This window comes from Haliaeetus albicilla, chromosome 1 (assembly GCF_947461875.1).
Source record: "Haliaeetus albicilla chromosome 1, bHalAlb1.1, whole genome shotgun sequence".
Classification (NCBI taxonomy): Eukaryota; Metazoa; Chordata; class Aves; order Accipitriformes; family Accipitridae; genus Haliaeetus; species Haliaeetus albicilla.
In genome coordinates, this window is record NC_091483.1 from 37,351,119 (window position 1) to 37,378,220 (window position 27,102).

At 37.4% G+C, this 27,102-nt stretch overlaps 1 protein-coding gene across 1 annotated transcript; it reads right to left on the reverse strand.

The window, feature by feature from the left end:
• Positions 1–115: 115 nt before the first annotated feature.
• ASIC5 (acid sensing ion channel subunit family member 5) lies at positions 116–17,773 on the reverse strand. The gene is made up of 10 exons (XM_069789727.1): positions 17,734–17,773; positions 13,832–14,138; positions 11,659–11,890; positions 10,410–10,529; positions 9,266–9,415; positions 8,553–8,700; positions 6,985–7,041; positions 4,668–4,836; positions 1,830–1,921; positions 116–1,220 (listed from the first exon to the last, which is right to left on the reverse strand). Exons 1-10 carry the CDS (start codon positions 17,771–17,773, stop codon positions 1,021–1,023), a joined length of 1,515 nt encoding a protein of 504 aa, XP_069645828.1. The 3' UTR covers positions 116–1,020.
• Between the last annotated feature and the right edge of the window lie 9,329 nt (positions 17,774–27,102).

Genomic DNA, 27,102 nt, shown 5'->3' on the forward strand with positions numbered 1-27,102 from the left:
AAATTATTATGCTGTTTACTAAGATGTTGTAATTAAAAAGAACGCAACACCCCCCTCCAGTGCACATTTCTTGTTCTATGAGCTTTAGTGGGGGGGAGACAGTCTGTTTACACTATTACACATCTTTGGAATTTTATTTAATCACTAAAGCCTTCTTTAAAAACATAAAACTCTAAACCACTACTGCTCCATAGGCCCACACAGATGTAGGAAAGCACAGAAACTTTTCTGAACACTTTTGAGGGAATAAACATTCAAGAAGCCTCATTCAGCACCAAAGCCACAAAATTCTTACTCTCAGTGATTTTTAGTAAGACTTAGATGAAGCCTTTAGTCTTTGTTATAATCTTTCATGACATTAAATGCTGAACTTGGCCTATGGTTGCCCACTTGCCATCCACTCAGATGCCCTACGGTTCTCTATAGTAGCTGGCAGACTCATGAGATTATTTTTTTGATGCGTTTCAGACAAACAGATAATACACTGTAGAAGTTGTTGTTATTGGGCACGCTTCTAATTCTGATAGGCAAAGCTACTATGTCCTTCACTGGAACTGCTGACAGTGGTAAGCTACTAGCAAAGACTTCATCGTTATATAAGGAATCTGCTTTTTCAGCATAGCAATGCTCCACCTTTATGGTGGTTAAGAAACTTGTGTGTGTTAATTTGGCATGCATATTATTTCTCCTCACTCAAAATACAGAATATTTAAAAACTGGATCAGAAATGCTCAATTGCATTGTATGTCAGTATCACTTGCTATGCTATTTTAAAAAATTGGTAATTCTTTAAAATAAAATTCTAGGTAAGGATTACATTTTTCTTTACATGAGAAAGAAAGTGAGACTTTGCAAAGTTCACTCTTTAAAGTTATTTAGCACAGTTAAATAGTTCTAGGCATTAAGAGAAGCAGGAAGAATGAGTGCAGGGAAGGGAGCAATGTAAAATATTAGTCTTCTTTGTATCTTAAAAAGGAAGGGAAGCTGCAGAAACAATTGGTTTTGTGCTTCTGCAAGCCACTAACATTCTTGTATTTCCTTCTTTTTTTCCTTGTGTGTTGGTTGGTTCTGGGATGGATTGTTCCATTGAGGCATTTCAGGAGCTTTCAATAGAAGAAAGATGCATATCCAACAGAAGTTAGTAAAAATATACTCAAGCAGTTCTATGATTGTAATCATACTGGCACCACAAAACAATCCAAGCTGGCCACCTACATCAGCTGTAATAGAAGGAAATAAACATATGTCATTCTAAGCACTTGGTTTAGTCTAGCAGACAAACAAAACCCTGCTGGGTTCAAGTGTTAAATAAACTCAATATACATAATCCATCACTTCAAGAAAACAGAATTTATATTCTTAAGAATGTTTATGGGAGAAGACTAATGTGTTTCTTAAAATTCTAAATAAAGTAAGTCCAACACAACACATCCTACTGTGAAACAGATACTTAAAATATTTCCTACTTCTATGCCTTTTTAACCGTTCTCTTGCTTCTCCTCCCATGTTCCCCCTCTCCCCTCCAAATCACGTAAACGTCACTATTCTTACAGTCCTGCGTGTGATATAGCCGTAAACTAGTGCCAAACTTAATTCTTACTCTCAATTGCTGTCCATACTGCAGTTTCTTTAATGGAATGACAGGACACAGTATCAAAAATGACCAGGAGGCAGACATGATTATTACCATTATAATAGAAAAGGTATTGCTTTTTGTTTTGAAGCTCACAAAGGCTATGACTCAGGAGGCAAGAAAATAATAACAAAAAAAAAAGGGTTGTTTGTGTGGGTTTTTTTATTTTTAGATTAATTATTAAACATTCACTTACCAAGCAACTCAGATATAGTCAAGGCCTTCTGCTGCTGTGTTATTTTGTAGCTCAGATCATGATATTTAATGTCAATACGCACAAGGTTCTGCCTAATGACAAATACATACAGTATTACTTGAGACAGTCAGGAATACTGTTTATTTTTACCAACATTTATCTGCATGGACAGAGTTCAGGGAGAGTGATGCTGTCTTTTAAAGAACAATTAGAAGAATGTTACCAAAATTAGTTAGATGGCTGAAGAAAAAAGAAGTGTCCTAATAACAACAGTTATAACAGGATCTTATCAGAGGAGTAGATCTTCAGGCTATGTTGAAAAAATAGCTCTAGATCTGTACTGTGAGATAGACTCGTACTTTTTAAGGGTCACAGAGATAAGCTTGAGTGGACGTGTCAAGCATCCTGACCTACAGCAGATACAGTGCTTGGAAGTGTAGTCTACCACTCTTGATTATGTGCAACTGCATATTTAAGGGTACTTATTTCAATGAGCATGTTTGTGCAGAAGAACTCTTGTCCTACACTTGGATGTTGAGTTCTATCCTCTGCTAATAGCCTCGCTTACCTAATTATATTCTTGCCTGCGGCAAGAGCAGAAGAGTAGGTAAATCTCAGTTGGAGCAAGACCTGTGGAATGATTCAATGTGAGTAAAGAGCTCATATTTATGATACTGTGTCTACAGAAAGATTCTTCCTAACTCCTAAATAGAACATAAACATAATGGTTGTGGAATAAAACAGACACAAAAACTGATTGCACACTTGATGTTGTGACCTTAAAGAATAAAAACAGAGATTCTTCAGAAGTCTGAACAGCTACAGATTTTTGGGTTGACAGTGATAATGAGCTCATCAACAATATTCATGAAAATAAAGCATTTGCTATACAAAATAATCACTTCTATCTCTTTAGGTGATAATTCTAAAACTCAGGTAGCACTACTGAGTAATAAAAATAATCTCATTCTCATAGCTTCTATTAATAAGACTTCCTACTGTTGTCATGGAGTTGCTAGCAGAACTATCCAATAAATATTTAACTTTTCCCTTCCTACATCTTTAGAAATCAATAGATGTCTAAATTTTATAGTTCAGAATATGTACTTGTTAATATGTGGGCAGGATTCCTATTGGTTAAGGCTTGGTAACAGGGGAATGTTCTGTATTTTTGCTTGCTTAATTGAATAATTACTGGGTTGCACATTATATTTACAGACAATAAAATAATCAACAAAGATAAAACATCCTCAAAGGATTAATATATTTTGCATATAACAACAGGTTTAAATTTCATAATCTTCATTGAGGACAGACTTTTTAATAGTGCCTGTAGCCCTAGACAAGGGATAATGGCTTTAAACTAAAAGTGGGTAGATTCAGACTAGATATAAGGAAGAAATTTTCTACGATGAGGGTGGTGAAACACTGGAAGAGGTTGCCCAGAGAAGTGGTAGATGCCCCATCCCTGGAAACATTCAAGGCCAGGCTGGACAGGGCTCTGAGCAACCTGATCTAGTTGAAGATGTCCCTGCTCATTGCAGGGGGGGTGGTCTAAATAACCTTTAAAGGTCCCTTCCAACCCAAACTATTCTATGATTCGTATAGTTCCTGTTCACATGTAAACATATGCAAGCATTTGCAGACTGATGGCTTCAAGGGTAAGAAAACTGAAGTCACTGAAACAAAGAAATATTCATAGATATTTTATTAGCCAAATTTTCTACAGTTCTTTATAAACATGTTTTGATGTTGTGGATACTACAAGTTTGTGTAGCACACGTCTTAATGCTTATTTGTACTGCTGACATCTACATCTGTAAGCAAAAGGCAATTCAGTCTATAAATCATTCTGTGTTTTGATATATAATGCTTGTATTTGCAAGGAAATCTGGCATCAATTTATTACATTGAAACAGTAAGGCACGTATGCTCTATTAAATCATAGGCATATATGAAATTTCTTCTATGAATTTAAAAGTGTGCAGATTGTCAGCTCAGTGCTGCTACTGAGTGACACAGCTCTATGCATAACATAAGTTCTAACAGCATTTCCTGGATAAAAGGTGTAGTCAATACTGTTGAGGCATGTTTTCACACTAGAAGGTCCCTTCTTTTGGGTATAGACCTACTTTCTTCCGCTGTGTATCTTTTTCAGTCACACAGAGTCATATTATTTCGCTCTTCTGCTACCTCATGAGAATTAATATTGTACTGAGTATTTTCTAAATAACTTTTCTAATATATAAATGGTATTAGTGAATTCTACTAACAATAGAAAAGATTATTAAACTTGTGACATTATTGCTACAATAAAACCTAGCTCTTCAGTGCTTATGAAGCTTCCTTTAGGAATGGGGTGAGAGAAAGGAGAACACCTTTATATACTTTATATAGCATCCCTTTAAGTTGTTCATTTACTTCAGTTGTGGAAGTGTGAAGATTTGTCTTCTTTATTGGATGGATTGCTCACATGGACTGTGGATAGGTTTGATAACCCTGCCCTTTCTTTATGCTTAATTACAAAAGTGATCAGAAGACTTTGTTATAAGACATGAAGGACACAGAAGGCAGTTAAGAACATCATTACTTGTTAACTGCAGCATCTATTTTATGTTATCCACAAGTCTTAGAAGTGTCTAAGTATATATATTATATGTATGAATATGTATAAATCTTAACCAATTTTGTCTAAGAGTTTATTTTATCTCACAGACAACATTATTAATACCACACAAAATACCTTTTTAAAAGGGCATGTTTACATCATACGCTCTGTTAGCACACTTAAAAGTAATTGGTAATTTCTTTATCAGACAAGGTGTTAAGCATGATTACCTGACATATTCTGGGCTTTTCTTCAGTTTTGCAGAAAAGTATTTTATGGCTTTTTCTCCTCCAAAACTTGAATAGGTGATAGTGGTAGGATAATCCGTTTCTTCACATGGGGCAGGACAAGTGGAATTGTGGGTTCCTACTGTACATAATCCTTTTACTTCTATATCATCTGAAAGTTCAGGAGAAAGAATTTACAGAATATTTCTCAAAAAGCACACAGCTTATATACTTCTTTTAAAACTTAAAAAATGACTTTTAACTGACTTTGATAAATGTATGGTTTAGTTATCCTGAAAAAAGCAGATGCTTACCAGTTTTGAAGGAACAAATAAGTACTTGTAACTGGCATTTGGGAAACTGGTGCACAGTAATAAGGATTGAGATTTTTGGGGGTCACTTTTCCCAAGGAAATTCAGCACCTGTAAGTCCTTCTGCCTTCATTAGGGATTTATGTGCTTATTATTTCTCATCCGCAGATAAACAGTAGCACAACAGAAGACATTCCATGTTCTGTGCTAGCTTTCTGATTACATACTTAGGTATACAGTCCTTGGTCTTGATGCCTTTATATCTGCCTAGCTCATTCCACTGCACAGGAACAGCTTCTAGAGCAACGTCAACTGTAGTTTTCTATCATCTGATAACTACATAAAAATCTTGGTAAACTAAGTTCACTTTACCTTAAACCCTGCCTGCCATTTGATAATTGGGCTTAAGACAGCTAATAGGGTTTAGGGATAGCTTTGTTTCTTCAAATACTAAAGAGAAGTCACAAAATTCTGCAGGTCTGGCTGCTCATGAAAGTGGGGAGCCATTCCTCTGACGAGGCTCTAACAGAAAGAAATCATTATAGAAATCTGGGAAAGCTGGAGAAAATTCATGTGGAAGAAAAATGGTAAAGCATAAACATTTCCTGAAGCATAAAGCATCACCCAAAGCTGATGATCACTCCGAGATGAGTACCATAACCTCCTGCTTGTGGTGCTCTATTTGTCCTGGTGTGGTGGTGGCCATGGTGTCTGTTCCATCTGCGTGTCAGCTTTTTGCTTTTGCAAACTGCAGGGGAGGAGATATCTCAGCCTGTTAGTTGATGATTTGAGGTACTCTCCAGGGACACTGGGGTTGTTGATTTAATTCTGGATAGCTGGCCTTTAGAGTTCCTAAAATAAATGCTCTCACCGACGGTTGATCGGTCCCGCAGATACTGGATCAGTGTGCTGTCATTTGAGATTTTTTTATCAGATGTCTAATCTCTCCTGCACTGTAAAAGGAGACTTAGCACCTAACTTGGGGTCCTGGGGACCAGACACCTACAAGCCAGGTTCACCATGTACAGTACTGTGATGCCAGTTCCTTCTGGGGTCCAGCTCTGAATCCTGTCCATCCTTGATAGGAATTAGGGATCATTTTTTTTATTGCTCAGTAGTTTCTTTGAAACTTGGTCACAGAATATCCATTAAGTAAAATAATATACGTATTTCCACCATGACAGGCTATCAAAGATCAGGATTATATAAGAATGTGAACTTAGTGGAATTGATTTCAAAAAAGCCATAGGAAAACCAGTCATTGTTCATAGTAGTAGATCTTGCCTGAAAGTTGCACACACTTAATCAAAACAGAAAGAAACCCCTGCATAGCCCCCCCCCCCCCCAAACTTGTTAATCTACTTGGTATCTTAATCATCCATTCCTTTGGGAAGGGAGAGTCACATGACACAGCAGAAGCCAAAACAATTAAAAAGGAGGCTTTATAAAGTCCATGAGAAGTTACTTCTCAGATCACCATTTGCAGTATTTTCCAGAAAGTCTGTTGTAGCGACTTACAAATTTCATACCTACTGTGTGCAGATGATTTGCTTATGGAAATGAATTACATTTGGAGCACTTTGCAAATAAAGAATTCATTTTACTTTTCAAAAGATAAAACCTTAAAGTCCAGTGATTTTGAATTATATTTTCTATCAGTCAGCAAACCTGTTATTACTGTGCTGTTCACTTTTCTGTCACAAACAAAAATAATACAGCATTGGAGCTAGAAGGATGATATCATGAATATGCAAAAATGCAAGCCAGAGGTCTGATAACTGAAAACAGATTAATTGAACATTCTTCCATTTTAAACCATTTCTGATTACTAGAATGATTCTTATGGGGTTTTTTAATTGGCATCTATTTAATGCTCTGTCTGGTCTCTGGTTTCAGAATATTAAATGAACTGGGTTGTACTCTCAGTACTACTTTCAGTATTTTGTTTTAATTGATAGATGTTGTCTACTATTTGGAATTGGATTAGAAAATATGAAGTTATTACTTACAGACTGCCGGGTAAACACAATTGTAAAACTTCAGCAAATCACATTCTGTTCCATTTCCTTAAAAATAAACAACAAACTTTAGGAACGTCAATTAACAATCTAACTCTTAGCTCTATTTGTACTAAACTGAAATGTAATGTCGTCAAAGCCTGCTCACCACTTCATGTTTATCGTTATGCAACTGAGAAATCAATTTGGTTGGGCACAGTGCTGTTACCGACACCAAAAGGCATACACAGTGTAAAGAGACAACAGACCAAGCTAGATGTTTGCAGCAAACATCTTTATTATGTGTGCCAGCCAGAACTGCCTTTAAGCTTGTGGCTCACTCTTTGTATTAGCTTGCTAAACCAGGAATTTCTATTTTTCCTAGTGGAAAAGAAAAAACAAAGTAGGGTAGATAGGATATATGATTACACCCCATGTGCTTCAGCAAAAGTTTTGAACTTCATGCAAAAATTGTCTGGAGACCTAAGTGATAAGATAGCACCCTGAGCTAACAGCAAAATTTTTAGATTTCAGGTCGTCTCAGTTTCACCCTGATTTTTTCCCTGGCATGGAAATACTACTTAGCAGTTTAGCACACAATTAAAGAAGGTATTACCCTCCTTTATCTAACTGCCACTGTATAAAGCTCTCACCCTGGGTATTGGAGACCTAGACTTAATTTCTTTCTCAAACCCCTTTCCATGAAAGTTTCCAGGAGATTGCCAACCTCCTTTCCAAGAGGCTGTCAAACAAACAGGCTAAAGATTACTCATTAATGGATCCCCCTTAGTAAAAACATTCTACCTTGCTTGGGGATATTTAAAAATACATTGAGTCAGAAAGTGCAGGCATGACAGTGGCTTTCTTGCCCACTGATTGTGAAAAAAGAGCTGTGAAAGCAGAGATTTGTGTTTCAGCTCTTGCTTCAGAAAGAGGTGACAGTATCATCATTACTTTTAATGCTGAAAAGGTGGGAGGGAGGGGACTGATCAGGGCTCAGTGTTACTGCTTTACATTTCTAGAGTGATTAAGAAGCCTGGATTCTTGAAGGGAGTATTACAGCATACACCTATACTCTGCATTTTGGGCTAATTAGCTGGCTTCATGCAGCCTTTTGGCTTTTGCAGAGCTGTCTTCTGGTGCTAGACTCTTTCCATGGTTCATGTGGGGAACTCAGTTTCTGTCTTCAAACAAACAGTTCTGCTGTGGTTGCTAAACACCTGCAAAGCAGGTTTTCAGTGGTACATGTGAAAATCTATGACTTATTATGGATTTAGTTCCAGCTCTTTAGGAAGTCAGGTTGAAGACTATAGACTTGTCTCCCAGCCCTGAGGCATAATCTTTTCTGTCAAGTTTTTTGGTCTATATCCTAAGAATAGCCAGTGACCCCATGCTAGGTCTAGAGTTCACCAAATATCTTGCTTGTTTTCTCTGAATTAAAAAAAAAAAAAGACAAATTTATATAATTTTAATTAATCCCAGCTGTAGATATCCCTCAAGCATGTGCCCCATCTCCTTTGCTGTTCAATAGCAGGTGAGGACTCCTAGCAAGATGATCAGTGTATGGTATGGTGATATACCTGGAAGAATGAATGGCAAACAGCCACACCGGTCCTGTATGTACCGGGCTTTGCATTCCTGCAAACATCCATTAATACTATAAATCTTGTGGTACTGAAGCTTTATATCGGGCTTGCACTCTCCCCACGGGTATTCTTGGATAATTGACTGTAGGGTAATAATAACAGAAGATACAGGGTTTTTGTCTCTGTTTTAAATTTCCGTATTATTTTCTCACATTTTAAAGTGCTGAAGGAAGCCTGTTGAAGACATAAATGGTAACATTGTGATTTAATTGGAAGGAATTACAGTTTGTGCTTTTGGGATTATAAAATTATCTCCTCTCTCTCACAGTAAAAGTAGAACCTGATCAGACAGCCTGGTACAGAAGGGTAGTCCACTCCACTTGGATTCCACTAGGAATCCGAGACAACCTTAATGGTAACATTGTGTTGATGGGGCAATGCTGTGGTATCCTTGTACCATTATATGTCAGCAACACTGTAAGATATTAGGAAAGAAAGGCTAACTTCAATAGATACAGATTATGAAGACCAATCACATTCCCCCCCTCAAATAGCAGTAATTGTGTCTGGAGGAAATGTTATTTTTAGGAATCACTTTTGCATCATAAATATTTTCACTTCCAAAATGTCTAATTCATTGTCACCCTTCAGAAGAGAATTAGAGACAGTAAAGACCAATATTTCCACTTGATGGACAAAGTCCTTACCTTCAGCTGACGGATTGAGACCTGTGCATGCATGCCAACCGGTGTTAATAAACCTAAACCATCAAAGCGAGGAAGCTCTTTGGGTGAATGGATAACAAAAGTTATACCAGCATCAGTATAACCAAGAGCAGGTTCATCAGTGAATTTTTCCTGATACAAAAAAAATTATTTAAAATAGTTTTGGCTTTGCTTACCATCTGAAGCTTTAGCTATATTTGAAATGGTACTATACTTTTTTATTTGGTCTTGTATCTCTAGTCACATTTTTGGCAATTTACAGAAAAGTATAGAAGCAAACTGACTTGAATTTCCTTTGTTGATTACCTCTGTGGGTTTCCTTCCAGTTACTATAAACTTTGAGGATTTTTATTCCTTCTGCCATCTGCCAATTTCAAAAGCAAGAAGGCATAGATGAACATTTACTCATAACTTGGATATTCGTTCCTTTTACTTGCAACTACACATCACGTTTCAGCAAACTTTCCATTACTCTCTCCTGTCACTCCTGTCTCATAATTCCTACAGAACAAAAGTGAATTTCTAAGTCATTTATGTAATTTATCTCTCTAGATTTTAGTTTTCTTCCCTGATCTCACAAGGTGATATTCCCTGAGTTTTATGGGGTTTGCTGGTCACAGACAATTCTAATAAGGTCAGAGACTATTCACAGTGTGAAGACCAGATCTTAGCTGGCACGAAGCACTTACAGCTGCTGCTGCTGCAACTAGAATTCATTACTACTTAGAAATTGGCACCATATGACCTTCCCTACTGGGCCTTTTATTAAAATGAAATGGTGTTATCCCAAAATGCTTGTATAAAATTAAATTACTGCTCTGATGATGTGTTTCAATTGTAGGTGAACTGTGTATATGTACATTCATATGCTCACTCACAACTTTCAGAACCACTTAGCGGGGGACAGAGTCAAAAATAATTCTGACTTTTTAAATCTATTAGATCTTTCTTTTAAAATGCCCTTTCACTCAGAAATAGTCTTGATGCAGAATTTTGTGCATGAAATTCTGAAGGTCTGTGTAAAACCAAACAAACTAAAACCTGAACCAAACCCAAACCCAAACACCTCTACTCATCTATAAGTTATTACATGGTGTGTTGTTCATAATCATTAGGATAGCTGTACCTGTTGGACATCAAAGAGCAAATGTAAGCCTCTTCCAGACAAACTCACTCTTCTTGCTGGAAGATCATTGTAATTAAAAGTAAAGCAGTTTCCGTATTCAGTGAAAACATGTTCAAAATCCTTCAATAAAGGAAAATAGGGAAAAGTAAAATGAAAGAAAGGTCACCTGAGGTTTCCTTAGTGAATTACAATGCAAGAGATGGACTACTGGGGTGGTTGTTGGTTTTGGTTTTCTTTTTCCCCCAAAGGCAGTGCTAAATATTACAATCAGAAAAGTGGGAATTGGTGGAAATATTCAAAAGGATTTCATCCCTTTCTATAGAAAATGAAGTTTAAAGGAGAAATTTCACATTGTTTATTAATACCTATGAGCTGCTTAGAATAATTTAATGAGGTCACCTTGTTTTTCTATACCTGCTATATTATATAGAAATTATGTTTTCAAAACCAACTTGTTTAATTTTTTCAGTAGATGTTTAGTGATGGCTGTTTCAAAACTAAATGTCATGTTACATATGAAAGGACAGCATTTGCATTTTTTCCCAAAGCCACCTCATCATTTAATATGACTGCATCTCATTGCTTTAGTTTTAGTTATTAGCACTAGCGTCTTTCAGTTAAGAGAACTCTCCAATGCCTAATTTTAGAAGCTACACCGTATCTAAAGGTTAGATTAATCTGAAAGAATACAGGCCTGACTTTTCTGTTCACATTTTCTATTTAAGTTGGGAATTGCTCTATGGAAGAATTGACATAAAAATGAGACGATCATATTCTTTGTCTGTTGTCCGAAATTCCTGAAGACGGGCTATTTTCACCTCATTATGTAAAATTCCTGTGGACTCTGCATATAGTTAGCCTCGCTGTCTATATTCTTGACCTCAAGAACACAACTACGCAATCACATAATACAAAAAACTCCTTTCAAGCTGACCTTCGTTATAGGCCATTTATGGAAAAGGTTGTTAGATACAGCTTTCAAAGGCTGCTATCTGTGCAGAAATGGCAGTAGGCAGAGAGCAATTTAGACTGAAATCCCATTTTACAGCTCAGGGAGCCCAGCAGGCTGTCTCTGCAGGGAGAATTGAGGTCCTCAGGGTGATTTAGAGCAGGACTTTTTTTCTCCATTTGCTGACTGTAAAGGGAAAACAGGGGGAGCAGCTGGCAAAACTAGATGTCTCAAGCTGAGTGGTAAGAATACATCCCCTTCCCCTCCCTGCTACTGTTTTAGTAAAATAAACATATTTACCTGTGGGTAACATGGCTTTCCAAAAAAATCGCATTCTAGCAATGTGCTGCTGTTCAGATAAAACCCATTTTTTCTTGTAAACTCTTTGATGCTGAACTTCTGGTTTCCAAGAAGGAAATCATTTAGCTCTTGGGAATATTTATCTTCCACAGAAAAATTTTGGAAAACTCCAGACACAATGTTCCAAATTAAAAAAATTATTCTGAGGTTGTTTACTGCATGAGCTTGAAACCTGTCAGCAGAAAGGAGAAAGAATTGCTTGGAGTTCTGCAGAGTTATAGGACTGATGTCAAGGCCGTTCTTGCCAAAACTGTGACATGATTTGTTGTCTGCTCGTAAACAATAAGTGGTTCTTGCCCACCACATTGCACTTTGATCTGTACAACATGAATAAACAATATGGAAAATACCCTCCTAGAAATGGAGACCATATCTGAAACCAGAAAATGGATGCCTTCCCATGGCTATTCTGGTCAGTCATATTGGAAACATTTCTGTTGTGTGTGGTTGTTTATTAAAAACCAAAAAACCCGAGTAGATTAGCCTTCTGCATAAGCTGATAACCAGATTTGTAGAACTGATGACAAGCTGAACAACTGCATTTACTTGTGGGAAACTAGCTGGGAGGAGTTCTTCCTTTCAAAAAAGCTGTCTTCCATAATTTAGAAAATTTATTTCTGAGTGCATTTGCAGTAATCTCATATACCTGCTTTACTAAGGCACTACACCCCAGTGTAGAGACAGTCTACCTTCCCATGAGCTCTGTGGCTGGTGACACAGTAGTATAAACCAAGGGTGATCCTTACTCCTAGAATCCACTTGAAAAATCTCAGAAATGTGATGAGGTGTGGGAGGTGCTTTCCTGATGTACACCTTTGAAGTCCTTTATTGAAGGAAAGTAAGGGTTTACAGAACAGCTATAAGTTTGAAAAGAGAATAAACACAAATGAAACTTCAATACCATGTTCTTTAGAATTGCCATTTTATATAATCCTATTTTTAAAAACGTAGCAATATATTTGTGTAGTAGATATTAATGTCCCCGCTTAAGGAAGATTGGTAGGAACACCTCTTTACAATTGAATTTCAGTCAAAAAATAAAGACAAAGGTAGATCTGCCCCTCTCTGTCCTGCCAACAAAAAAAAAATGGTTACTGAAAACAGGAGGGAAGTATAAGCACAGCATGAACAACAGATGGATGTGGCAGCAAACTGTCACTTAGGCAGACAACTGCCATGCTCAGTAGCTGACTACTTACAATGTGCTGCCACTATAGTTACAAGAAGTGAGGCATTTTTATAATAGACAGCCCACTGTAATCAAGAGGGACTTCTATCCACCGTCCCTGTTGTGCACTATAACCCCGGATGGCTTTATGCAGGGCAATGAGAAGGAGGCAGAACAGGTCCAGATATTTGAGACTTGGACTTCTGGCTGATTCTGCCAGGAAAAGGTAGAAGACAAGAAAACTTACAGTTCTTGAGGAAACAATGTGGGTAAAGTTTTCATATTTCTAAAACTGTTCCTACATTACATATTTGCTCTAAAAATCAGGCCATAGGTTTATTACATTGTTTCCAAAGTGGCTGCATCTAAATCTTGGCCATTATCTTCAAATGTAGAAATCTGTAGTGAAGTTCTTGCTTAGGTACATGACTTCCAGACAAATCAAATGCTTCCCTCCTGCAAATCCCACTGACATCAGCTGGACTCATAAAGGCTGAGCACCTCTGAAAAAAAAAAGTATCTACTTTGCCTAAGATTTCTACATTCGTGTGAGGTTCCTACTAGAATCCCTCTATTTGCAAATCTTGTCTTTTATTTTTAACTTGGATGTGACTGTCCCTTAGTTACACTGTAGAAGCAACACTCATACATAGAAGAATAATACCAGAGAGGTTTTTCTGCTCCAACTTATGTTTTGAAACTTAAAAATCTGTAGTGCAATTTGTTCATCTGAAGGAGGGGGAAGATTAAAAAAGACAACCTCCCTTCCTTGATTCTTGTATTTTCCTCTTCATTTAAATCTCATGTGGTAGTGTGGAACACAGGCACCTCAGAGCCATATTTTCCTTGTTTTATGTGATTTGTTCAAGCAAGTTGTGGAACCTGACTGCTTTCAGATAAAGAGGTGTTGTATCTCAAGAGCAAAACAACAAACATAACTTTTACCTGTTCAAGTTGCAAAAAGTCACAGCAGGGAATTTGACATTTTCCACATACTGAACTACCACTGTAGTTGTGGTCGGCCAGCTGAAGTAGTAGATGAAGCGACTATAGATTTGCCAAATAACAATGGCAAGACAGCCCGCGACTACTAACAGCCACAGCACTTTGCGAGTCTTGCTCTGCGTTTGAACGATATTATGCACTCCATGAAATGAAGTGGATGAGGCAAACTCCTGATGATACTTCCTTCTGTCTTCCAAATGTGGCAGCAGTTTCTTTATTAAGTACAATCGTATCTTTTCCAATATTCCTTAATATGGAACGAAGTAAAAACACATTTTTAAAATTAGCATTTAAATGGCACTTAAGAAAGGAAACCATGTAATTTTGGTATTGGAAAGCAGTTGTAAAATTTCTTTTTAATTGTAAATTCTCTCTTTAAGTAGTGAACTTGCTTCTGAGGATGGAAAAGTTCTGTGCTAAGAGATGAGCTCAGTGCTTCCTGAGAACAGACTGTATCTTGCAATATTTTAAGCATGCAAAATTATAAGCACATTAATATAAACTGGTAGTCCACTTCTGTCGAAAAGATTGGATTTTGACATACCTCAGTGATCTAAAACCACAGGTTGCTGTGAACCTACTGTAAAAATCTAAGCATCTGATTTTTACAGTAACATCCCATTAAAGGTCTGGTCCTTCATACTTACTCTGAGAAATAAGGTAAAAAGGGAATGATATGAAATGGTATGAAAGGGAATTTCACTCTTTCACTATTAAAAGTTTCTGGGTAAAACTTGAAAGTTTAAGGTTCAAAAGGAAATCTACTTTCTTTTTTTTTTAGGTTTGTACTTGTCTGATTCCATAACTTTGAAACAGTAATGGTTTTAGTTTTCATTTACCCCATGTTTTCTACAAACTGATGTTAAAAAACCCAAACCAGACCAAAATATTTTTTAATCCAAGTTTAAGAGCTATACAGTAATGAATATAATCAATACCTGGAAATGTAGTAATTTTCTTATGCTTGCTGCTGAGTGATCTTTTGGGCATGGATTTGAAGAGAATGTTCTCTCTCAAAACATCCAAATGAGGGAAACTTAATGAGACCTTTCCTGTATCTAGTCATAATTGGACCAGTCTCTTTGCAAAGTGCTTCATTTACCGATTGTTATCAACTACTTTACTCTGTCATTAAGAAAGTCCATAAGAACAGTAAATCAAAGAAAGTTTGTGAAACAATAATAATAAGAATCTGAAAATATATTATATAGATCAGTGTTTAACAGCAATTAAATGCTTCTCTAATTCCATTTTTTAACCAAAAAATAGATTTAATAGTGTGGCATGCATGGTAGGAAGAGAATATAGCCTTTATAAGACTGATTAACTTGAGGCCATTACACTTGGGCAAAGGAACAAAGAGATGCAAGAGTCATCTGCCGAAGCTCTCGTGACCACATCAGCACTCTGGGATGTTGCTTTGGTCTCTGCACAGTCTCTTGACTGTGATAATGAAATCCCAGATGGTGCTGGGTTTCAAAATGTTTCTGAAGGGAAAGAATTTTCTTTATGTTGTTCTTTAAAGAAGATCTATGTAAGAACTTTGATTAATACTTGTTTAATTTACTCTGACCCCTTTTTATCATCAAACAGTTTTCTGCTGGAAAACTATTCAAAAGTTTCTCTCCTAGCTCTAGTGACTATTGGATCTCACTGCAAAGCTGTTCAGCCACATGCGCTTTTGTACATCACACCAGAATGGAGTGGATTTCTGGTTTTTGCTGTAGGCTTCTTTCTCACCGGTGCGTGTGCAGTGGGACAAGCGCTCTGCGTGCTCCCCGAGTAACAGCAGAACAAAGTACGTTCCTAGCATGTGTCTGCATCTGCTGCCCGTAGACTCCAACAAGAGACCACAAGCAGGTCAGATCCTTTCTCCAGGGAAAGTGCTGTGTATGTTTATTCCTCCTATACATACTGTGCTAGGTAAGAGAATGATAGCATATCCCTACATAAAAGTCCATTGCCACCAAAACCCACTAGTTAGTTTAATCAGCAGAAGTGTAACTTAGAAGCTATGCAAATATGTAACTAAACTGTACTTCAACTCTTTGGTATAGCTACTACAGTAAGTATACACAATGTTTTATCTAATAGTGAAAGTTTTGCTGTTAATGCATAAGATTATCTAATATCATACCACTGCTTTCATTGCTGTCTTTCACCAGAAGAATTAGCACTACTATATAAGTATCTTTAAGAATCCTTACTCTACTTTCAGATTTCATTAGAAAATGCTATAATTAAAAAAAGAAAGGAAGGAAGAAAGAAAAAAGATTGTTAACTACTCTACGTAGGGTCAAGTGGTAATTTTCTGGTATGAAGTTTCTCACATGGTGGATTGGAAAATAATGTGAAATGTGTAAGTCGCGAGTAGCCATTTATTTTGGGATTTGGTCTGTTTATGAGGAATAGGTACATTCCAGTAATGTATCATTAATAATAGAATGGTTATTCCAGGTCCCAGTTAATGGACAGTATACCACAATAATGGGTGGGTGTGAGGTTATAAATGATTAACCCTTCATCCTATGCTGTACAAAACTTGGGCTGTGTGTATCTGGATTAAGGTTGTGTAATCAACACAGCTGAACTAGCTGTAAGTGAGTTAGAATATCCAAGCTGCTGCTAGATAGACAGTAAGGTCTTCCAAGGCCTTAGACATATTAGACAATAAGGTCTTGAGAGTCCTTTGTTCTTTTAGTAGCAATAAAAAGTACATTTAATGTAGGCAGTACAATAAAAAATATTATTGTCAAAGATGTGAATAAAACCAATATTTATAGAAGATCCAAAAAATAGAGGATGGATAAGTACAAAAGAAGAGACGTAACTAAATGAGAGGAATCCAGGTCCAGGAGCAAACCACATATTTGGAGCCAAATATAGAACATGCATGTAAAAACTAGTAAGGTAGCTCATACGTTCATAATGGGCTGCAGTTCCTTTGCCTCAGGAAACACTGATTACTGGAGAAGCCCCAAGAACCATCACGGTTAGTCAGATAAACCTGATTTTCCAGTCACTGTTGTTCAAGAAGAAATTACTTCCCTGCATATATAATCAGGGATACATGGCCAGGGACATACTATTACGAGCTTATATAAAAACCTCAGAAATTCACGGTATCTTTAATGTTAACACTATAAATTGAATTTAAAGAGGTTTTTTATCTTCAGTTAGCAGGTAATTGGTGACAGTCTATAACTACTTGTATAGGGAGCTGATAGGTAATAGTAATAGGCTCTCTGATCTAGTGGGGAAAAAAAAGTAACAGGACCCAGTGGGAAGAACTGGAAGCTGAGCTCTTGCATAGCAGAAATAAGGTACAAAATTTTTATTTTTGTATTCCCAATGTTTAATTGGGATTGGATTTTCATTAATGAACATATTAAAAAAGAATGGCTTTTAAAAATGTAGCTCATCTTCAGAGCTCTTACCTGGAAGGAATTATTTCAGGAAGGTTATATGTGGTCTCTGTGCAATGGTTAGTTAGGCTAGATAGATTTGTGATTTCCTCTTTGCCTTAATCTAAAAATCATTAAAGTACAGTATCATTCAGAGAAGTAATTGCCTAGTTAAAACCGCGTTAGCTTTATTCTGAATGCATAAAGGACCAATAGCTAGAGACTTTTCCTCACTCCTTAAGTGTATGGGTTTTTTTCTACAAGTTTTTTCATCTCTCCCGTCTTCTTTATATCTTGAAAACATACACTACTGCTATTTTAGACAAGGTTACAAGAGAAAGGAGACAGATTTTCTCATTTTGGTTGTCAGTCCTGAAAAAAACTACCAAAATGTAACAAAACTCTGAGTAAAGCACTGTAATATGTCTAGTCACATACCTTTAACATCCGATTGAATGAATCTTCCACGCTGGTCCATGAGGCTGTGCTTATTTCAGAAAGGAAGGAATGGATAACAAGTTGCCTTATCACTGTGATCATTGCTAGGTAATGGCTTTTATAGAAAACTAAATGGGAGGTGATACTTGATGACACATAACACTGGGCAATTTACCTGCCAGGGTTGCTATGTTTTGCCTTTAAATAACAAGGTCTGCAATGTAAGAGAGAAGATTATTTTTATAACAGGATCATATATATTTCAAGTACATATTATACTAATAATAGGACAAATGCAGGCTTGTGTGTTGCATCACCTTGCAAATTTCTTTCATATTTTTCCTTTTATTTTAGAAAGACCAATTATCTTCACTAAAATACTGAGCTGTTCAGAACTGAATAGATTCTCTTTAAGTAGACAAGGAGCCCTTCCTGCTCTGGAGGGCAATAAATGTCTGCCACTAGTTTCCCACCAGCAGCAGGATGCAGTTCATCCACCCTTTGAATAGCTGTCTTCATAACCAGCTCCAGATTTTGTGTTCTTTTGGGCTTTAGCAAAAATGAGTTGTTATTCCTGAGAACTAACCCTGTGGGTGAGGATGAAAATGCATGCAGAGTCAATCGTTCCAGTAACTCCTTACGAAAAAGGACAGAGACCGCTTTTGTGTTAGATGTGTGGTATGATCTTGTTTGAAATTTGTTTCAAAGAAAGAACTGAGCATTGCATAAAAGGCAATAAAAAATACTAGAAAATTCAGACCTGAGATGTGCTTGATTAATGCTTTAGGAAATAATAAAAAAGAAAACCCTCCACGTTCCCTCTCTGATCTGCAAGTGCTGGGAATGGCGGCTGCTGTGTCTTTCATTACTCTCTTGGTTATGGTCCATTTCATTGCCCACAGTGTTCTTGGGTTATCAGGTGTATTAGCTTGGCCCCTCAGTGCCTTACTGTCTAGTTGTTTGCCAACTGTTTTCTGGCCGTGTTGTTCAAGCTACGAGCTGCAAGGTAAAGCACTGAACTCCATTTAGTCAGTCCTGTGTGACAAGCAGAAGATTTCTGTACTCAGCTTCTTGGATATCCCAGCTCCGTTTGTCACTTTTGCCTCACCAGCAAGGCTCTCTGCCAGGGCTAGCTTTGCACAGCACTTGCGTTCGCTCAGGCAGTGAAGTGCTCAACAGTAAACTGTTATTCAACATCTGTATGTAACTCAACCACATCTAACGTGCTGCCGAGTAGATATTTGAGGAGTCCTATTAATGCAAACCACTCTAATTCACAGAACCGAGACAACGCCTCTTGCTTGAGTTGCTTGGGTTAAAGCACATTATGTCAGTCTTTTATACTGCTATGTGCATATGATTAAGAAGTACAAACTGTAAGTTGCTCTCTACACAGCAAATACAATTCATCTTAGTATGTTTTTTAAAAACAATTCGGTGAGTTGATATCTTACAAAGAGCCTTTATGCTTATGTAATACTTTAGACGAATATGGCTTGTGTTCTCTGGTTGTGTTTTACAAAAGAAATTAATTTTGAAAATTTTCTTTCTTTTATGGTCGTTTTACATTAATTCTTAAGCAAACACTAGGGGGCGAAGACCAACCATCTTGTATTTGTTCATCTTTCCCAAATGGCTTGCACAAACAACTTTCAGATTATAAATTGGTCACAGGCAGCATGGTTTGTCCACTCACTCCTTGCAGTGTGTATCTGGTTATCTAAACAGCACATTCCCTAATACTTAATGCAGTAAAGGTTCAGAAAACCAACCGATGACAGAGGTGGTCACGATTTTTTGTATTCATACATATTGTAAATTTTGTACTCAAAATGTTACTTGAAGTCAGTCCTCAGTGCTGTTCAGGTCTTCTTTTATGGTGTTAAATTTAGAAAAAACACTGAAGCCAGCATAACTACCTAGCTATTTGCTGAGACAAATAGATAACGTGTTTCTGATAAAGTTATTTCTTTATAACCTAGTTGCAGCAACATCTTGTAGGAATTCTTAGGGGCTGCTGAGAGAAAATACACATATACTCGCACACAAATATGTATTCAGTGCATATTTAGCTTTCATTGGACAATTATTTTTTTCCCAGAAAATGTCAGTGTTTCCTTCCAACTTGTTTCTTTGCATAAGGCTCTGTAAGTGCTTTATTGACGTTAATGCTTCTTCTAATGATTTGCTGAGCTGTCTTTTTTAATAGAAGCATCTCAAATATTATCTCCTTTTAAGACAGCGCAAGTAATGTATCTGCTGATATAGCAGACTGCAAACACTTAGAGTCAGTTCACACAAAAAATATTAGCAAAAAAGGTAAAACAGAGCAGGAAAAAAAAGGAAGTGATCACCATCTGGACTGTTATAATGTATTGTCATTGCCATTTCATGGCAAATGCTGGGATATGTGGAAGATGGTAACTAATTATATACACAAACATCTGTCTTGCTCCTTCCTTCAAAGCAGGTATGCCAGTGGATTCAGCAATGTGGGGTGGGGGGGCTGCAGAAGAAGGGGCTCAAAGAGAGCTTGAGGACTCATTGGATCTGTCTCAGCATTGAGGCAGAATCAGCTATGACTGGAGAAATTATAAGCTCTCATCAATGTTTTCTAGTGCTCTATAGATACTAGAAATTTCTCTATTATTTGTTTTCTGATGTCTGTATTATCTTGCCATAATTTAAACTGGTTACTCCTTTTCCCATCCCCTTGTATATAGAAAATTGTTCATTACTCTTCCCTTTGAAGAAAACGTGTTTATCACTTTCCGCCCACAATCATCTCTTAGTTATACAGGTCAAGTATAATTCTCTCCATCTCTCTTAATGGGCCATATTTTCTACATCAAACATTCATTGTTCTTGCCATTCTCTTCTGAGCCCTTTCAAAGTGGTTTTCATCTTTCTTGAAGAGTGGTGCCCAGGACATAATACAACAGACAAATTCTTTCTGATGCTGGATGGAAAGGAGGGTTTCCATGCCACTTAGAAAGTTTCTATTTAAAATTACCGGTATAAAATTTGCTCTTTTCACAGTTTTGCCTTCTGTTGCTTAACTTGTTATTTTTGAATAACTGAAACATCCAGATAATTTCTAAAGAATTTCTTAATTGCTAGTTTGGTTATCACAGCTGAAGTTCCAAAGTACTACTCTGCATCACTGAAGCTACACATTATTTATTTCAGTGCATTAAGATAATTTTGAATTCTAGCCCCCATCTGCCAGCATGCTATTGTATCTTCCGGGCTGTTCTTATTTGTCAATTTAAGAAGTGTACAACCTACTCCGTCATCCAAGCCATTAATGATGACACTGAATAGCATCAGATTAGCAAATTGTTATCAGCGTTTGTCCTGAACCAGCCCTTTGCACTTGCTAGCCAGCTGTACCAAGGGGTAAACAGCAGCATGAATTGAGCCATGTGGAGGCATGGGAGTAGCTTACGGCTCCAGATTTTGACTTCACTGTACCTGACTGGTAACCAGGATTCAGGTGTTCAGGAGGGGAAAAACAACAGCCTTCCTATACTAAAGAATTGCACCATGCAATGTGAGGCTGCAAGGAATTAAAAGAGGATAGGTTTCTCTTGGGACAACTCTGTGGCACATATTCAATATATGTTGTTTTTCCTAAGTTTATAGTTTTGGCTGAGATTGATACATTTCATTGATGAAAGGAGGAAGTTTTGGCACTAACAGTGAAAGAACATTTTCTCCATACTCAGGAAAAAATTATCAGTCAGAACATGAGGAAGATAAAGTGTTCCTCTGGGACAATTCGGAGAGCAGGCTGCTTCATGGTCCGAGTATAGCTCGCAGATAACCTGTGAAAGCACAACCGGCATGAGTGCTATATATTTAGAAAATACAGGTGTAGGAGGAACTGGTGGTAATCTAAGAAAAATTCCTTTTTAAGCACAGCTTAGGGCAGGAGATTTGGTACCAGCATTAACAGGGTCAGATACTGTGCAATGTGAAAGAAGTTCTGCTGCATTCTGCTGAGCCACGAATGATAGACAGTAGGGGGGGGTTGTGCTGGGATGTGTAAAACATAAATGGAAGTTAAAGGTATGCTGGGAAGTGACGACACAGTTCTTTGTGTTTAAGAAGTAGAACAAATACAATATTTAAAAAAAAAAATCCTTGCAGCACTATCTCTTCTCTTTGTTTGTAGTTTGCAAGACCTTGAGCTCTGTTCCTCCCCCACATACAAATGTCTGATTGGATTATTAATATTGCATCAACTTTAAGCTTGTTTGGTTTAGCCTTGAGTCACTAAATTTTATTTTTCTTAAAACTGACTGTTAATTTCAAATGCTAGTTAAAGAGCAAGTCCGGTTTTGAAAATCACAAAACACTCATTTGAGCAGAGGACATGTTTTGGTGCAAAATTTATCTTCTTCTTTTCACCTTCCCTGTGTCTTTATTCACCTGTCTATCTCTTGTTATATTATTAAATTGTCTGGGGAAGTGATTTTTGCTCAGTGCTTGTATAGCAGCCAGCACAGTGAGGTTCTGGCTTAGGCTACTGGGTGCTTCACCTGTGCAATCTGAGTTGCACCTTGTCTGCCAAAACCTACCCATAGCTGCTGTACTGCATTTCACTCTTATAGTTGCGGGTTTGTTGTCCAAGAAACAAATTCTTTCATCACTATAATTTTATGGAACTAACAATGCTCACATCTATACATCTAAAAGGTATTTGCCTTTGAATGCTTCATCTCAAAAAGGTCACAACAGAATCTGCACAAGTGCAGAAAAGGGTGACTGGGACTATAAAGGTACAGTACAGTTATTTCTCATAAGCTCATAAGCCATGACTTGGTACTAAATGGAAAATAAAATTGATTACTTGGCAGGAAGTTTGAAACTAGCGCAGGGAAATACTCTTTCACATGATATGCACTTCAGCTATGGAACTCATTGCTGCAGGCTGTGGATTCACAGAAGAAGGGTTATTAAATGCAAGGACACAGGTATTTTAGAAAGTCCTGGACTATCAACATTGGAAAGTTAGATGCATATACTAGGGAAATTATCTCACTGTAAGCTTGCTTTTTATTTTTTTGGGTTTGGGGTTTGTTTTGTTGGTTGGTTTGGTTTGGTTTTTTTTTTTTAAGTGTTTGATTGTTTGGTTTGTTCTAATAGCTCTTCCCAAGTTACCTGCTGCTTTCTAGTAGAAACACTTCAGCACGACATGACCTACTTGGGTCTTTTATCCAACTTACAGCAGCCACTGTTAACGTAGGTAGAAGCCATCTGTGCTGGATAACTCCTAGTCTGTAATTCTGAAACAACAGTGTTGCAAAGGTTCAAGCATCACTTGTTTGTAGCCAGAAGGTCTCCAAGCTCTTTGTTCAAATTAATGAACATTCAAAAACCAAATTGATCTGTGATGATTTTGTAATCAGAATGAGAGTTTGAGCATAAGAATGGGTGACACTGTCCAAACCATTGTGTGTGCAATTTTTTCTTCTCCGTAAGTGATTTCACGTAGGATAACTTGAGATTTGGCCTGGGCGAACAGGTCACTTCTGATTTAGGAGGAGAGAAGACTCTTGTTGGATTCATGACAAGACATAGGAGGTCATTCCTACCTATCCTCATCAGACTAATGTTTTAGACATAAAGCCCCACACAATAAGAACATGGAGACTCTTGGCGCCAGCCGTATCTACAAAATATGCTACAGGCCACCTCTGCCTTACATCAAACCTCCCCTTGGCCAGGTTAGAGGGATGCCTTTTTGCCCATACAAATCACTTCTCTCAGTCCAAGTAAATTCAGTTTGTCTCTGCTCTGCAACCCTGTTGCAGCTGAGATGAGCAAAGCCCAGCCACCCCATGTCCACCTGGGGAAGGGGAGGTAAACAGAAAGGGAACAAGGTGGATTAAAAAGGGTGCTTAACAATTCCCATGTTTGGTCATGAACACCGTGACAGTTCGTTTGAAGGCCACAATGTGCAGTTCTGGGAAGCTGCGGGTTTTTTTCTGCTGTTTAACTGTTTGTCTTATATTCAGCCCAGTCACGAAACAGAACATTCTCACTGTCTGCTGAAGGTTAGAGTCCTCTGATATGATTCTAGGATGAACAGAAGTTTTTCTGTCTGACTTTCATGCTTTAAAAATAAATAAACAAATAACTAAATAAAAGCTTAAGGGCACACACACACTCTTGGTTTTCATAGCTTTGCTCAGTCCTCCACGGCATGAACAGCAAGTTGTGTGTGTAGTTACAACTGCTTCTATGTGGTTCTGAGTGTTCAGCATGAAAAAGAGAAATGATAGTGCATTTTGAGAAAAAAGTAATTCCATCAATTAAAATTAAGGTTACATTTTGCTTTCAGATATATTCACATGGAAGACCTTTTTTCACCAAGACTCATTTATGTTTATGCTAGTAAAAAGATATGGCAAAGTAGCTGTAAAATCTCTGTCAGGGCATAAAGGCCACTCAAAGAAAAATCAGTTCCCCACAGTGAACCCCAAATTTGAGCAGGATGGCACAAGAACATTTATTTCTAAGGGTGTCCGCAGCCATGCCAGAGTTCAAGGCTCTGAGCTGATCCAAACCTGAGGGCTCTTTTAATCTGTGCTATCATCTACACAGTCAACAGACAATTTCATAATCAGGTAGTACAAGTCAGTTTTTAAATTTTTTTTCTGTACTAAATTCATTACACACTTGTGAAGCCTTACTGAGATCAGATGAACGCAGCCAGTAAGATGAATGAATGATAGTTCTGTATTGTCTATGATTTTATTTCAAGGGTTTTCAAGTCCTCATTAAGAACTCTTTCCACTAATCTTGGATAGTTTGAGGTCTGTTGTAGTTGGAATGGTTAGAGAGCAGAACTCAGCTACCATGAGATTAAATTTCCTTAAATGAATAGTTGCAAGGATAATATCATCCGTAATATTACCTAGCTTTTCAGGAAATGGTCAGTCCACAGAGCTTGCCCTGGCTAGATACACAATGCAGGTAAGAGTTACCAACTTTAAGTCCCATACTTGTTTTTGCTTCTCTCTATAAAATGTGAATACAGTGGCCTCATTTTGTTTGTTTGTTTTTGAGGCAGGGCAGGGGAGAGGTAAGGCTTTTGCTCGAGAAGTTAACATGAAGCCACTTCCAACATTTTTAGTTTTCAAAGTGAAACACGGACTGCTAAATTACTGCAGCATCAGATCAGACTGACTGAACTTATGCACATTTTAGATTGAACATTTACTTCTGTCAGGGTTACTTATGAGAGATAAAAAAGAGAGAGCAAATTATTTCTGGTTTGTGTGCAAAATCAGATGGTTCATATACTTTGCCTGGTAAACATGGATTTGCATTTAATGCAAAGAATATAGTCTGTAGTATTGACTCTACAAAGTATATACAAAGTATAGAGTATAGTATATTTTAGATGCTAAAAACATTTTAAAAGAAATTTACTAGGTAATCTTTTTTTCTTAAACACATGGGGTTTTTTTGCTTCTCATAAAAAAACAGAAGTTGAGCTTACCATCTTCATTCTGCATTGTGTGTGAAAGTAACGGCTTACTTATTTTTAATTATCTCTGCCATGGAAAGGAATTAAATTGTTGGGGCTTTTCTAGGATCCGAGTGAATATTTTGATAACAGTGTTTCATGTATTGACAGCACTACAAAAAATATTTTTGTTTCTTATTTTGAATCAAAGCATGATGTTGTACAAACATGGTTAGAAGAATGTATTTGTGGTCCAAGTGTAGGCCTGAAACAAACTGCTTATATTTCTTTTTTCCAACATCTTTGCAGTTTTCTGAATATTTGGAGAATCGTATTTTTGAATCCTCTCATATATATTATAAGGTTCTTGGTTGCTAGTGAAGTACAAGAGGAACTGATTGAAAGCCAGATATTGGTGATAAAGGACTCAGAGACACTTGGGAATGTTCTTTCAGCAGGAGGGTCCTGGGGATAGCCAAGCTTTCTAATTGCACCAGCGCAAGAGGGTATAACAGGAGAAAGTGAACATGGTCATCAAGCAGGAGCAATGATGAGTAGTGGATGTGTTTCGCTTGGATTCTCTAATTTCACAAGTGTCACTAGGCTTGTGGTTTTTAGGATGGAGGTGCTTTGGGACCAATCAGCTACAAGGTCCCTAAACAGAGAGTTTGAACATGTTGGAAATACTGGAAATAACTTCCTAAATCGTTGTAGTCTGGCTAATTTATTTGATTGACTGAAGCTTGTCTGTTGCTGAATCAGAAGAGAAGTTTGTATAGTGCTTGGTTCACATAGTATCTTCAGGTAGATTTCGAGTGAGTTTGGTAACCCTGAACCAATTAAGAGAAGTATTACTTCCCAAATAGGGAGTTAATGTTTTGTAAAGCACAGAGTTTAAAAGGGCTCTGATACTTCAAAGTCCTTTGCCTACAGGGTAGGCAATGGAAAGGCTGCAAGTCAGAGACAATTGCTCTGGAAGTTTAGTATTCTCTGTGTCCCACAGAAGAAACTAAAACTGTACAAGAAAACAGACAGTGACTTCTTTGGTGAGGTTAAGAGTCCAATATTTTTCAACTGTCCTTATTTTTACTAGGTTCACACTCTTTCTTTGCTTGTGCTGTGAGAAAAGGTAACAAAGTTGGATTTCACTATGGAGGCTCAGTCTGGATATTTCAGGTGAAGGTATACAGAAATGACAAGATAAACCTTCCTTGTCCATGCCTTTGAGATCCGTGGATGTGAGAGATTATTACATTTGTAATCAAGCTGCAAATGGGATGGTGAAAACCACAGTTTTCAACATTTAATTTCTGATGCGTGCGCCAGCGCAGAGTCTTCACCTTCCTCCCTACTTGCCTGCATCATGGGCAGATGTACAGTTTTGTGTGGTAAGAGGATTATTTTCCTCTGTCAGGTTTTATATCATGAAGGAAGAACACCTTGACCTTGCTTAGTGGGTTTCCTTGGTGGGTTCCCTTAGTGGAGTCCTACTTTTCTTGTGGCTCAGCTTTAGTTTAAGCTAATATTTGCATAGCCTGACATACGGCATCTGGCTGAGCTGGGTATACATCCCGTCACCCACATACTCCATATGACTTTTTTATGAGACAGCTAACTCTTAAGTGACTAGAACAGCTGGAACCACCGCACAGACACCACTAAGCAGAGTAAGTCTTGCAGAGAGCAAATGGTCTGGGGTCACAGGGGCCCTGTAGCTTTGTTTGCAGTAAAACTGAGCATTAACTTTTTTTTCAGAAAAGGCTGGCAGGCAGGCAGGAAGTGCACACTAATTACATGTTACTTTGTTGTGTGTTAAGCTGATGATTAAACAGAATTGAGTAACATTTGTCAATAAATGAGAGTGAAACTTTTGCACGAAGAAATAAAAT

What these genes read in the sequence shown, in the direction of transcription:
- ASIC5 (XM_069789727.1), bottom strand. Translation starts at nt 17,773, where the DNA reads ATGGACCAGCGTGGAAGATTCATTCAATCGGATGTTAAAG. An exon ending in TGCTCTTTGATGTCCAACAG is followed by an intron (nt 9,416 to 10,409) that starts GTACAGCTATCC and finishes TTTTTGTATCAG; the next exon opens with GAAAAATTCACTGATGAACC. An exon ending in GACTATATCTGAGTTGCTTG is followed by an intron (nt 1,221 to 1,829) that starts GTAAGTGAATGT and finishes CTTCTATTACAG; the next exon opens with CTGATGTAGGTGGCCAGCTT.